Genomic DNA, 14,068 nt, shown 5'->3' with positions numbered 1-14,068 from the left:
TCATTAAAACATTCTCTCCCTTTCAGCATGAAAATAAATTCTTTGAACTGTTTTGCTTTACATCTGCATGCTGACAAAACTTCATCAACTCCAAGTTTATGAGCAGATGTGGGGGGGGGGGGGACTTTTAAAAACTGAAAAGTGTGTCTAGAGGTGGGCCTGGGGTGACACCCATTTTATCTTGTCCACCTTTCCCAGGCTAATGGGTGAGAGGTCTGGAGGGCAATAGTGACTTGAGCAGGTTCAGTTACCTGAGCAGGCCTGAAGCCCCCATCATTCTGTAGTTCACATCCCTAGCCCTGCTTTAACCCTTCATTGATAGCCCCAGACCTGAATGTGTGCGGCCAGAGAAATGTAACAATGTAGATTAATAAATGTTGTGATTTATTAACATATAAAGCAAAATACAGTAATAAAGGTTAAACCAATACAATACAAACCAAAGAAAAAACTAAACTTTAGATTGTCGCCATATTTAGCTATTGGAACTCTATAATGTAGTTAAACAAAGATGAGCGTCGTTCACCCTTCCAGCAGCACTGGCACAGACTCTGCCCTTTTACCTTTCTCTTCAACAGGGATTGCAGGCTCCTTAATTCTGCTAGAACTTAAGAAGTTTGAGAAACAAGGGGAGGCCATTCAATCCATCGAGCTCATTTGTTTGGCTGGTAGCTGAGCCTCTTGGCTCACTCTTGCACAGGATGTAAGAGCATTCAGTTCTGTGGTAATATACAGTACTGGTATAGATGAAAGGTGTAATCATTTAAGAAAAGAACTTTTTCACTGTAGATACCTTCTTTATTCTAATTTCAGTTAGAATTCACCTAAAGGTTCATGACTTATTCTATAATTATTTTAAAAACATACCCTGCTCTGATGTAGTTAAGAAGGAATATGTATTTCATTAAGTAAAACTGAGAAACTTAGTGCTCCTTGTTTCAAGCGACCTTCTCAGCTGTCCGCTCTCGCCCAGTCTTTAGATTATCCACATGCATGTTTTATTTTTGTTTCTGTAACTGAGGTCATTCAGTCCGTTTTTAAACCCGTGTTGGTCAAGTTTGTGCGAGTGGGCCATAGTGCTGCTATGCAGAGTGTTGAAACTGTTTAATGTGCAAAGCATTCTCCATTGATTAATTTCTGTCTTTAGATATGATTAACGGCACAATTGGAGACATGGTGGAGCTGGGCATCACAGAAAGCTTCCAGGTTAAGCGGCAGGTGCTTCTGAGTGCGGCCGAAGCTGCAGAGATGATTCTCCGTGTCGATAATATTATCAAAGCTGCTCCCAGGTATCTGCCGGTCACCTAACCCTCAGTATTTCTCTGCAGAGACAGAGTGTGAGTAGAGGTTTGTTGATTTACTCCTGTGTTTGTTCTTCTTTTAAAGAAAACGAGTTCCAGACCACCATCCATGTTAACTGAGGTGTGAAAACTAAGCTATGCTTTAAGTGGACCAGACATATGGGGACAAGCCAGTGCAGTCTCTTCAGAAGCGGGAGTGAGAAGGCTTGTGTATTTATAATTGTGTCCAAAGCACTCTTTGTTAACTTATTACTGGTAAGACGTCACAGCCCAGTCCTCTGCCCACACTGGTATGCTAACTTTGCAGGGGCTTGTTCAGTTTCTTCACAATAATAAAGCAGTAAACATCTTTCAGTCTGTTTGTTTGGTTTCTCTGAAATGTGTGCATATGTTTATTAGCAAATGACATAAGAAATGTGAATATCAAATAGATCTGAATATTTCTTTAACGCAAGTAACTGTATGTGCAGAGGGACAGCTGACTCAAGATTCCATATGGTGCGTTTGGGTGTGTGGCGTCCTTATTGTCACGAGTTTATAGTAAAGTGAAATTCTGACTTACATACTCTACGCTAATCAAGTCGATTCTTTACAATGCTTATTTTTAATTGGAATCTTCAAAAGCTCAGTCGCCTTTGAGTGAGTTTCAGTTTCATTCATGAGTGTGTTTTCCAGAAATGGTTTATTGAGCAATAGTTTAGTAAAATGACATGTTGCACAATAGACATGTTGAGTCATTCAGTCTTAAGCTCACTGTTTTCATGTGCACACACACACACACACACAATTGGGTTAATGTGAACAACCCGATCAGGGCTCAGATTTGGTATCTTAATGATCTGCGTTTGCATACCCAGGTAATCTTCTGGAGTTCTACTTTGACAAAATGCACCAGCGTCATTAAACTGCGCAACAACAAAAAGAGCAAAACCTCATCATCGGCCACTGTGAAGTCGAAAATGAGCGATGAGACAGGGATCATTTTGTTGTGTTTTAGAACAGGGGTGGGCAGATTCAGTCCTGGAGGGCCGCAGTGGCTGCAGGTTTTTGCTCCAACGCAATTGCTTAATAAGAAGCCCTTATTGCTCAAGTAACACTTCAGCTTCACTTTAGTTGTCTCACTCGTTAAGATTTTGAACCTTTACTGCTTATTTTAGTCTTAAGCAGCTGTATTCTTGGTTTTTAATTGCTCCTAATTAGCAATACCATGCAAATGACAAAAGAGATCAGCGTTTCTCCATTTAGCTTGTTTTCATTTACACCTCTGTGTATTTACCATGCACTATTTGGTTTAATTAAATACTTGGAAGGAAAGTGAAGAGAAAAAAGTGAAGCACTGAGAATTACTCATCTGTTTTAGACTTCAAATCATTTGGATGATATCCTTAGAAAGGAAAATAAATCTAGGATATGAGAATGACCTGACATGGCAGAGTTAATTAAATAATTGGCAAGGATTGGTTTTTAATTAAGCAACTGGGTTGGAACAAAAACTTGCAACCACTGCGGCCCTCCAGGACTGAATCTGCCCACCCCTGTTTTAGAAGTATGTTTGGTCAGGTGGACTCTTTTTATTTATAGGTTTCTGTTACCAGATTGCACCCAGCAAACTCTTTCTCTCTGCTTGGCTATGTGATTGAGCCCTGCCGATGAACCTGGTAGACTGTATGTCCTTGCTTATAACAACGATACGCGTTAAAAGTAATCAGACTATGTAGCGCACATTACTTTTAACATGTTACACTACTGCTCTCAAGATTGTGCTGCTAAACACAAACGTAGTAATTTATGAAATACTGAGGCAGATTATTTCAACCAGGATAAGGAATAATGTTACCGCCTGAACATGGGCCTCACTATGAGGCCCTGTTCACACAGACGTCTGAACTGAGAGTTTATCTGCCCTCTGTATCGTCAGGTGAACACAAATCAAACGGCTTATTGCAACGAATCGGACCATCCACATGGGTTTCATTACTTGTGTTCGGTCAGATGCTCGTTCAGAAGGCACCAAAAAATGTTGCATGCATCTTTTTCTTGGCTTTGATTTTTGCCAAAATCCCAATGATTGCAAACCGAACTTCATTATTGCATTTACATGTTGTTCATTTAACACTCTGGGGGCCCGAATATCCATGGCTCTCAAGACAATTTGGGAACTGGGATCTCTGGCAGAATCCTTAAGCAATGTCAGCCGATTGATGTTCTGTTGGCTCTGGCAAGACAGTAGGCTGGAGACATTCCCGTAGTGCACGACGTGTTCCATACACAATTTATCTGAATGGTTGGCTTTACCGGTAGGTACTGGAAATGTAAAGAAGAAAAGGATTTCCCAGTTGCCAAAAACCTTAGGAAAAAAATAACAAGGAATATGCATGTGTTTTATATACAGTATACAGTGGAACCTTGGGTCACGAACGTCTCTGAACACGTACAAATCGGGTTACGACCAAAAAGTTTGCCAAACTTTTGCATCTGTTCACGACCACACACTCGATATACGAACAAGCCAGTTTCCCTTTCAGTTTATACACGCCGATGATTTCCGCACGTGTTCAGTCTCTCCCTGTACAGTAGACGAGAGAGACACACACGTGTGCGAGAGAGGGAGGGCTGGCTGTGTAAGGCCGAGAAGGCAGTTAAAGAATGCACCGGGCTTGTTTTTAAAGAGACTGATTTGAGTATTAACCTTGTATTTAATGAAGACTTTTTTCTATTGGATTTTAACCTCCACTTCTGCTTACAGCGATCGGTTCGTAGCGTGCATTGTTGCAATGTTACTTTTCTTGGTTGTTTATTAAATTACGGATTTTTCAAATGTTCATTTTTTCCCTCTGCTTAAAACTCATTAAAAAAAAAAAAAGTTTTTAGCGAGTGGTTTGTAGCGCTATAACGCAAACTCTTGCAATGTTAGTTTTGTCTGTAAAAATATATTTACATACAGTTCGTACAGTCTGGAACGGATTAATTGTATTTACATACAATCCTATGGGGGAAATTACTTCGGTTCACGACTAAATCGGGTTATGACCAGAGTTTTGGAACGAATTACGGTTCCACTGTGTATTTATCTCTATTATTATAATAAAAATCCTAGGACGAGATGTGACTTTTTCAGAGAGAGACTTTCACATCCTGCGAGACGAGACTTTGTACTGAGATTTAACCAGGGCCGGAAATAAAAGACAAGGGGTAGATGACAAACTAGAATGTCGTAAAGAATTCAAAAAACATGGGCGTGATGCACATGCAGAGTAGGTTACAGATAATGGAAGTACGAAAATTCAAAAGTCTCAAAAAAAGGATAGGAAAGATCGCATTAGCGCAAAAAAAGGGAATTACTACTCCGTGAAATAATGGAACAGTGAAAAGAGATTAATATATTGTTTGGATTTAAACTTTAAGTCGGAGACTTGTAGAATGTCTAATTCGTGTTGCCATCAGGGAGAAGTAGTGTTTATACACAATGAGGAGACGTATCTGCGAGAATGAAAAGATATGTTGTTTGGTGAAAGTGAGCGGCAGAGACGTAAAGTGGCTGGTGTGTAGTGCAGGACAGGGGGGTGGGGGGGGGGCAGGCAAATATTTATGGATTATGTATATAAAAAAAAAAAGTGTGTGTGTGTGTGTGTGTGTATATATATATATATATATATATATATATATACACACACACACACACACATTTTTGTAAATATTTTATAATATCTTTTCATGTGACAACACTGAAAACATGACACTTGGACACAATGTAAAGTAGTCCGTGTACATTTGCTGTCCCATCAAAATAACTCGACACACAGCCATTAATGTCTAAACTGCTGGCAACAAAAGTGAGTACACCCCGAAGTGAGAAATGTCCAAATTGTGCCCAATTAGCCATTTTTGCTCCCCAGTGTCATGTGACTCGTTGGTGTTACAAGGTCTCAGGTGTGTTAAATTTGGTGTTCTTGCTCTCACACACTCTCATAGTGGTCACTGGAAGTTCAACATGGGACCTCATGGCAAAGAACTCTTTGAGGATCTGAAAACAAGAATCGTTGCTCTACATAAAGATGGTCTCGGCTATAAAAAGGTGGCCAAGACCATATTTAACAGGACAGGTTCCACTCAGAACAGGCCTCGCCACGGTCAACCACAGAAGTTGAGTGCAAGTGTTCAGCGTCATATCTAGAGGTTGTCTTTTGAAAACAGACGTATGAGTACTGCCAGCATTGCTGCAGAGGTCAGCCTGGCAGTGCTCAAACCATATGCCCGCTGCACACTCCATCAAATTGGTCTGCATGGCTGTCGTCTCAGAAGGAAGCCTCTTCTAAAGATGATGCACAAGAAAGCCAAGCAGACTAAGGACACGGATTACTGGAACCATGTCCTGTGGTCTGATGAGACCAAGATCAACTTATTTGGTTCAGATGGTGTCAAGCGTGTATGAGGAGTACAAAGACAAGTGTGTCTTGCCTACAGTCAAGCATGGTGGTACGAGTGTCATGGTTTGGGGCTGCATGAGTGCTGCCAGTACTGGGGAGCTACAGTTCATTGAGGGAACCATGAATGCCAACATGTACTGTGACATACTGAAGCACAGCATGATCCCCTCTCTTCGGAAACTGAACATGATAACGAGCCCAAACACCTCCAAGACCACCACTGCCTTGCTAAAGAAACAGAGGGTGAAGGTGCTGGACAGGCCAAGCAGGTCTCCAGACCTAAACCCTATTGAGCATCTGTGGGGAAGGTGGAGGAGCTCAAGGTCTCTATCATCCACCAGCTCCGTGATGTCGTCATGGAGGAGTGGCAACCTGTGAAGCTCGTGTGAACTTAATGCCCAAGAGAGTTAAGGCAGTGCTGGAAAATAACGGTGGCTGGCCACACACAATATTGACACCTTGGGCACAATTTGGACATTTCTCACTTCGGGGTGTACTCACTTTTGTTGCCAGCGGTTTAGACATTAATGGCTGTGTGTCGAGTTATTTTGAGGGGACAGCAAATTTACACAGTGATACAAGCAGGACACGGACTACTTGACATTGTGTCAAAGTGTCACATCTTCAGTGTGGTCCCATGAAAAGATAGAATCAAATATTTACAAATATTTACTTATTTGGTGAGATGCTGTATATATATATATATATATATATATATATATGTGTGTGTGTGTGTGTATGTGTGTGTGTGTGTGTATATAGTTATGGTGTGTGTATTTATTGCTGTTTATATGTTCAGTTTGTGTATATATGTGCGTGTGTGTGTACATATATATATATTTATGGTGTGTGTATTTATTGCTGTATATAATATATATATATATACAGCAATAAATACACACACCATAAATATATATACACACATATATAATATATGTGTGTGTGTGTATATATATATTTATGGTGTGTGTATTTATTGCTGTTTATATATTCAGTTTGTGTATATATACTGTATATATAATATGTGTGTGTGTGTGTATATATATTTATGGTGTATGGTTTGGACTATATGTGTGTATATACTGTATATATATATATATATATATATAGCTGACTTGCTGACCAACCACAAGCATTACCTGGTAGGTAACCACCCATACAATCAGATTGTGACACAGACTACGAATGCCGTGAATGTAATTACCCCGATCTACATGCTGTCAAATAAACGAACCACACGCCGTGGCGCAACGTTAGGGGCTTCGCCTCTGGCGCTGACGTCCGAGGTTCGATTCCCGAGAGGGAGTACAGTGGAGTGTGTACGCCTGATGAGCCCAGAATGAGGGCGAAACACGTGTCGTGTACTCTTTGCATTTATTTGACAGTAAACTATTTCAACCATATATATATATGTGTGTGTGTGTATATATATTCATGGTGTGTGTATTCATTGCTGTTTATATGTTCAGTTTGTGTATATATGCATGTGTGCGTGTAATTGATTATTTTGTTGGAGTAAAAATAGCTGAATTTAAAAAGAAACTATATATATATATATATATATATATATATATATATATATATATATATATATATATATACACACACAGTACACACACACTTTACTACTGATGCTTATTTTTCAACTCTCCAAAAAAATCAAACAAACAGGTGTGTAGCAGAGAGTCAAGTGAAAGGAGCTGAACAGACGTTGTCAGAATACATTTAATCCTGCATGTGGTGAGGGGTACAGTTTTAGGGTCTCGGCACACCAGTGATTTTTGCAGCAGCATCAGGTGCGAGTCACGACGTGGTGGGCAGTACGCCGCGTCTTTGTAGGGCTCAACTGCACCACCAGCCTGTGTGCAGTCTGGTAATAGAAACTCTAAATGAAGTTTCAGCGTAGTGTTCTGCGACTATAGTCATTGTGAAACGGTGTGAGCGGCTGACGCAGTGGCCAGTGTTCATACTGCGGACCTCGTTACGTCTGGTGGACAGGGGAGGTTCTGTCTTGGAGTATCGAACCAGATGTTTATTGGACGTTAGAAGCGAGAGCTGTTGCTTAGATGTTGTCCACCTTGAAGGGTCATGCGGGTACACAATCATTTACTGCCAGTGCTTGAAGGTGAATAACGGAGAGTGCCATTCACAAATGATGGCCAGTGGAATGAGTCATGTAACTAAGTGATGTTCTCTCCAACACCCGCTGGGCCCGAGTGAACAAAGAAGCTCGTGACACCAAGATCAGACAAGGGGTCATGCTAACCCCACGATAAGCGACATTTTAAAATGCAGAGCACAGGCGATGCTAGCGTTGGCCTACCGTCTCCCTCCCGTGTAATCTGTGCCCTTTGGCTGATTAGACCAGGCGTGTGCACTCGGCCCGTCTTCACACCGTTTCCTACGCAGTCCGGCCTGCACTTTGTGGAGTGATGGGAGACGTCCACCTGCCACACCATAAAAGTGTATGCTTTGCAAACTTCAGAGAGGGGTGTAAGGACAAAAGACACTGCAGGAAAAACTTGATAAACAGCCGATATATTTAAACCAAATTGTGCCCCGTGAACTAGTAGAATATCCTACCTAGTGGTCTCTTGTGTGGCGTCACCTGTTATCATGAAGTGTCACCATGGCTCTCTGTTTTAGGATCACGGCACTCCAGCGTGCAGAGGTCAAACCCTGTAAAAGATGCCCGACACCACAGCCCCGTTAGGCGGCTCGATGCGAGTGCAAGTCGTACATCCTGGGGTAGAAGTGTGTGATGTCCACGCATGACCACAAATCAGCTGGAGTTCAAGTTCATCTCCTACTTGACCTCGAGAGATCAGTCACCTTGGGTTTAAATGCAGGCAGACGTACAGATTTAAATCCGAGCGATGAGAAGGTGCTGCCATGTCGGCTCCAGTCTGTGCTCTGACCGTATGAACGTGTGAGTCACCTTATGGGCCCACCTCGCTGTGTTTACACATAACTTGTAATCCAAAATCGCCACATCCACATTGATGACATCCAGGAAACTTTAGCTACAAAAGACCCCGACATCGTGCGGGTCCTTGAGGCGTTTCGGCCTGGACCTTACGCTAGTGGTTGTGTCCAACATGGAGGGCTTTGAGGTTCACGAGCCAGGAGAAACGTCCAATGGTCTCTTACGTTCCACAGTTGTACGAACAACAGGCTTAGTCCCCAGTATGCATCTCGTCAAACGTTAAAAAGTGTCGAGGCACAATCTCGATTTACAGCCTCCGCATTGCACGATGGCCTGTCTCATAACGTGTCTTCATGGTGTCCTGCACTGACGCAACTTTCAAACCGCACTGATAAACCGGGCAGATGGAAGGGCTGACTACATTTTGAGGGTGACGGCAGTTTCCGGTCTCCACGTTGCCCCAACTCCAATAAAAGAATGATGAGACATACCCCTTTGCTGTGAACATTTTTCTTGCACTCCATTTTAACGCAGTTTTCGATCTTATCGAGAGACCAGAATTCCTAATTGGGGTGTTTTAGAAATCTCGAGGAGCGTTAGTAACTTAAGGTCACACTTGGCCTTCTCGCACAGGCGCCATGGTTCATCGTCCATCCTCTCCCTTACACGGTGGGTGCGGCTTGTTCCACCTGTTCGGTCGTCGCCAGACTCTGCTCGACTTTGGGCGTCTCTTGTTCCTTTTCCTTCTCCTTTTCCCTCTCTCGCTCCCTCCGTCGCCGTTCCTCCTCCTCCTCCTCCTCGGGGCTCATGGCCCATCTCCCCACTCTCCTCACCCCCTTGGCCACCCTTGGTGCGTTGACGCAGGGGTTGTGGTCGTAGATGACCAGCTTGAGGCCACGGAGACGAGTCAGACTTGGGAAGCGGCGGATGTGGTTCCGATCCACGTCGATCACATCTAGGAAGTGCATCCGTAGTAGGACTTTGGGGAAAGCGGTGAATTGGTTGCCACACAGCCATATGCTGCGCAGGTCGCGGAGGCGTCTTAGTCGGGGTGGGAGTACCTTCAGCTGGTTGTAGCCGACATGGAGGGTTTTGAGGTTGACGAGTTCACAGATGACGTCTGGAAAGTGGCTGAAGCAGTTGGTTTCCAGCCACAGGCACTTGAGCTCCTTCAGCAGGCTGAGCTCCCAGGGCAGATACTGAAGTCGGTTGTTGCCAAGGTACAGGATGGACAGTTGCTGCAGGCTACACACCACCAGGGGGAGCTCCTTGAAGCGGTTGAAGTCGAGCGCCAGAATCTGAAGACACTGCAGCTGCTCCAGTTCGGGAGGGAGGCCGCTCAAGTTATTGTCACTGAGGTAGAGCTTCACCAGCTCCGTGAAGCAGCACACCGGCATCGGGAATCTCCTCAGGTGGCTGCTGCTGACGTCCACCATCTTATCGATGGGCATCTCTTTCAGATCGCCGACCAGGAGCTTCTGGCATTTCTCCGACGGGATGAAGGCAGCAATGGCTTTCACCGTGTTGCCCATTTTACCCTTGGGCTTCGACAGCACTCCGCCGTCTTCCGTTTTGGGCTGGGACTGCTGTGCCTTGTGGCCGGGACCCTGGTTTATGTCGAGAGTTGTGACTTTCAGGAATGTGACAGATAAGTGGGCTGCGAGTGCGCCCAAGAGGCTGTGGTGATTGGCTAATCAGTGGCACTTGTGGGACTCGCTGGGCTTTTTATAGCTGCTGACTGATAAACCTTCTAGGGCTGAGGATGCCTTTGAAATGGTGACATTTACTCAGGCCAGTCCTCTCATTGTCCTGACCCTGCTCAGTGTGTGCCAGTTATGGGTGACATTGTCCACCCTGCACAATGCAACTGTGAAACTGAACAGCCATGGCGAAGGTTGGACTGTTTTAAATAAAAGGTCCCAAACTGGTCTGAAATCACTCCACACTCCCCATGTTCTCGTATAAATCCACGGAAGACCAGCGTGAAGCCCCTCTTTGTGTCCGTGGTGCCCCTCAGCTGGACCTCTTCTGCTGTGTCTGCCCCTTCCCCTCGCGTCTCTGTATTTAATCGCAACACTAGGCGGCCACAGATCTGAAAATGTGCTGTCCGACACGATTTGTACCCCCTTGCAGGGCTCCGGCAAAGAAATCTGATCTGACGTGGCCTGGGTGTTGACATGCGTGTTGTATGTGTTGTGAAGGACGCCTGAAGGGAGAGGACTCGACCACATTGCAATCTCGTAATCCACAGCTGGAGGTGCTAACCCTCAAATCAGGACCGTGGCCAGGCCAAGGCTTGACATGGGCGGCAGTGCCAGTTACGATGATCCCGGCGCCAGCAAGGTGTGAAATGGATCTCCACATGTTGGTTTGGCCCATTTTCTAAATATGGCGAGCCACCACAAAAGGGCCGTGGTATTATCAGTCTTACCACTTTCTGCTCTGACTGGCTGTACTACCCGTCTAAGATGTGTTGAAATGCCAGTAATCGTAGTAGACCTCGGCGTATTCAGCGTTCCGTTGGAACGTGTTTTGTAAATTGCATGAGAACGATTTGGAAGGACACTCGTCACGTCTAGAAAGTGTTGTGGCGCCCGCTGGGTCACCCCTTTTAATCCAACACGATAACTTGAAAACAAAAAGAATGCATTGTTGGCGTTAAAAAAACGCTCTGAAATCGATGGGAATCTAAATCGAGGAGGTCCGGGTTGGCCATAAACGCAGGTCCCATCTGAGACGACATTCTCCTGGGTGTCTGTTCTTTTACAGCCCCGCTGACTATTAAGGGTGGGGTCAATTATGAGGGACGTTCAATTTTAAATTGAAGGGAGGGAGGGAGGCGTGATTGGTTGTGTCTGAGTGTGTCATATGACTGGAAAAATTACATCGCAAAGCAAGGTGACTGTGTAGAAAAGTGACGTCGGTTATTTTTGAAATTCTTCATAAATGTGGAAACTTCTTGAACGTCCCTCGTATCGTCGGCTGTCTTGATGACAGAAGAGACAACACTCCAGGTGGTATCGCTTACCTCTAGTTTAAACCTGGAAGGTGATCCTCGGACGCACTTGCGTGACAAGCAATAGCAATAATGCACTGCATTTTTCATTCCAACAGATGGCTCATCACTAACATTTGTAGTAGTTTGAGCAGCCAAACTGGAAGTTCCTTAGAAAAATAAGACAATCTGAAGAATGGAGGTAGAGGAAAGCCCACCTTAATTAAAGGTAATGTGTCTGTGTGTCCATCCAGGGCTTTGTCTCTTTTATATGCCATTTGGTTTGGTATATACAGTGCCTTTCACATATCTATCTATCTCTATCTATCGATCTATCTAAGAATTATATAGTGCCTTTCACATATCTCTCTATCTATCTATCTAAGAATTATATAGTGCCTTTCACATATCTATCTATCTATCTATCTATCTCTATCTATCATCTATCTATGTATTATATAGTGCCTTTCACATATCTATCTATCTATCTATCTATCTATCTATCTATCTATCTATCTATCCATTTTCCAACCCGCTGAATCCGAACACAGGGTCATGGGGGTCTGCTGGAGCCAATCCCAGCCAACACAGGGCACAAGGCAGGAAACAATCCCGGGCAGGGTGCCAACCCACCGCAGGACACACACAAACACACCCACACACCAAGCACACACTAGGGCCAATTTAGAAACGCCAATCCACCTAACCTGCATGTCTTTGGACTGTGGGAGGAAACCGGAGCGCCCGGAGGAAACCCACGCAGACACGGGGAGAACATGCAAACTCCACGCAGGGAGGACCTGGGAAGTGAACCCAGGTCCCCAGATCTCCCAACTGCGAGGCAGCAGCGCTACCCACTGCACCACCGTGCCGCCCCTATCTATCTATCTATCTATCTATCTATCTATCTATCTATCTATCTATCTAAGAATTATATAGTGCCTTTCACATATCTATCTATCTATCTAAGAATTATATAGTACCTTTCACATAATTATCTATCTATCTATATCTAAGAATTATATAGTGCCTTTCACATATCTATCTATCTATCTAAGAATTATATAGTGCCTTTCACATAATTATCTATCTATATCTATCTAATAATTATATAGTGCCTTTCACATTATCTATCTATCTATCTAAGAATTATATAGTGCCTTTCACATATCTATCTATCTATCTATCTATCTATCTATCTATCTATCTATCTATCTATCTAAGAATTATATAGTGCCTTTCACATATCTATCTATCTATCTATCTATTATATCTATCTATGTTTCTATCTATCTATCTATAAGATAGTGCCTTTCTATCTATCTATGTTTCTATCTATCTATCTATCTATCTAAGAATTATATAGTGCCTTTCACATTTATCTATCTATATATCTATCTAATGTTTGTGATGCACCGTCTATTGGAATGAAATTGTAATGAATTTTATTACGAGGTCTACAGTGATTACCTAGATGTCAACCCGTCTTAGATGAGTAGCTACCACCACCCCCCAATTTCCTCACTGTGCCACACACACCGTCTCACAATAAGGAGATCAGGGGTTGGCGTCCCAGGCTCTCCCACCGTAGAGAGTGCTTTAAGTAACCGCTGTATTAATGTAAAGTAGTATTACTACTATTTGATTGTTTTAATGGGTCAACTGATGTGCAAATATTTAGTGAACGTCCATTCTGTACCACACCCAAAAGCGGCCCAAATCCAGGTGGGTTTACACCAAATCTAATCTGTGGGGGACATCGGTGTGGGTCACCTCAGAGCGGTGGCGCAAGTGTGGCCTGAGATGACAACTCTTTGCAGCTCAGTGACAGGACAGTCGGGACAATGGTGTAAGGTTTGAACCTTTTAAAAACATTGACAACCACACTGACGTGAAATGCGCACGGCCAGCAGGTGCTACTTAGCAAGAGGGGCTGAGTCTGTGGTGAAGGGTTCAAGGGCACGTGCACTGAATGACGGTGAGAGGTGGTTAGTTGGGGAAACGTGTAAAGATTCACTTAGAGCCGTCATGTTTCTCAATCTTTAGGGGGTTGTGACCCAGTTTTAACTTTTAATGCTCATTTATTATGGCACAGAAGTGGGTTCTAAAATGAGCGGGAATGGGGACTACAAACGGGGGGTCATTCCCACATGACCCACCGGTCAGGAAACACTGAATTAAAGAGGACCTTGTGGCCTTTCAAACAGAGTTTTAGCAAGATGCAGGTGTGTCATGGCATGGGTCATGTCGTTTGGGGAGCCCAGAGTTCAAAACTTCAAAGTAGTGCGGCAGTGGTGGGCTTGATGAGTCTTATTACGTCATTAGCGTCAGGCCAGTGCCTCCTTCAGGCCGGACTGACATAAACAGCGTGGGACACAAAGGTCTTCAAAATGAGCAACAAGAAACGTGAAATCTCACG

General features: G+C 43.8%; 2 protein-coding genes across 2 annotated transcripts in view; one reads left to right on the top strand and one right to left on the bottom strand.

Annotated features, from left to right (window-relative positions):
* cct2 (chaperonin containing TCP1, subunit 2 (beta)) overlaps positions 1–1,650 on the top strand; it is a 32,178-nt gene extending 30,528 nt beyond the window's left edge. The window contains exons 15-16 of the mRNA XM_028825553.2: positions 1,148–1,289; positions 1,387–1,650. Coding sequence (XP_028681386.2) covers positions 1,148–1,289; positions 1,387–1,417 — 173 coding nt within the window. The 3' untranslated portion in view covers positions 1,418–1,650. The remainder of the gene's footprint in view (positions 1–1,147; positions 1,290–1,386) is intronic.
* Positions 1,651–9,259: 7,609 nt separating this feature from the next.
* On the bottom strand, positions 9,260–10,427 carry lrrc10 (leucine rich repeat containing 10). Its single transcript, XM_028825551.2, has one exon. The coding sequence runs from the start codon at positions 10,184–10,186 to the stop codon at positions 9,317–9,319; it is 870 nt and encodes a 289-aa protein (XP_028681384.1). The 5' UTR covers positions 10,187–10,427; the 3' UTR covers positions 9,260–9,316.
* Positions 10,428–14,068: the final 3,641 nt, after the last annotated feature.

The sequence above is a fragment of the Erpetoichthys calabaricus genome (genome assembly GCF_900747795.2).
Source record: "Erpetoichthys calabaricus chromosome 1 unlocalized genomic scaffold, fErpCal1.3 SUPER_1_unloc_22, whole genome shotgun sequence".
NCBI classification, from domain to species: Eukaryota; Metazoa; Chordata; class Cladistia; order Polypteriformes; family Polypteridae; genus Erpetoichthys; species Erpetoichthys calabaricus.
This window is presented reverse-complemented; position numbering and strand designations above follow the sequence as displayed.

Coding starts and splice junctions, on each gene's coding strand:
- lrrc10 (XM_028825551.2), bottom strand. CDS start 10,186: ATGGGCAACACGGTGAAAGCCATTGCTGCCTTCATCCCGTCGGAGAAA.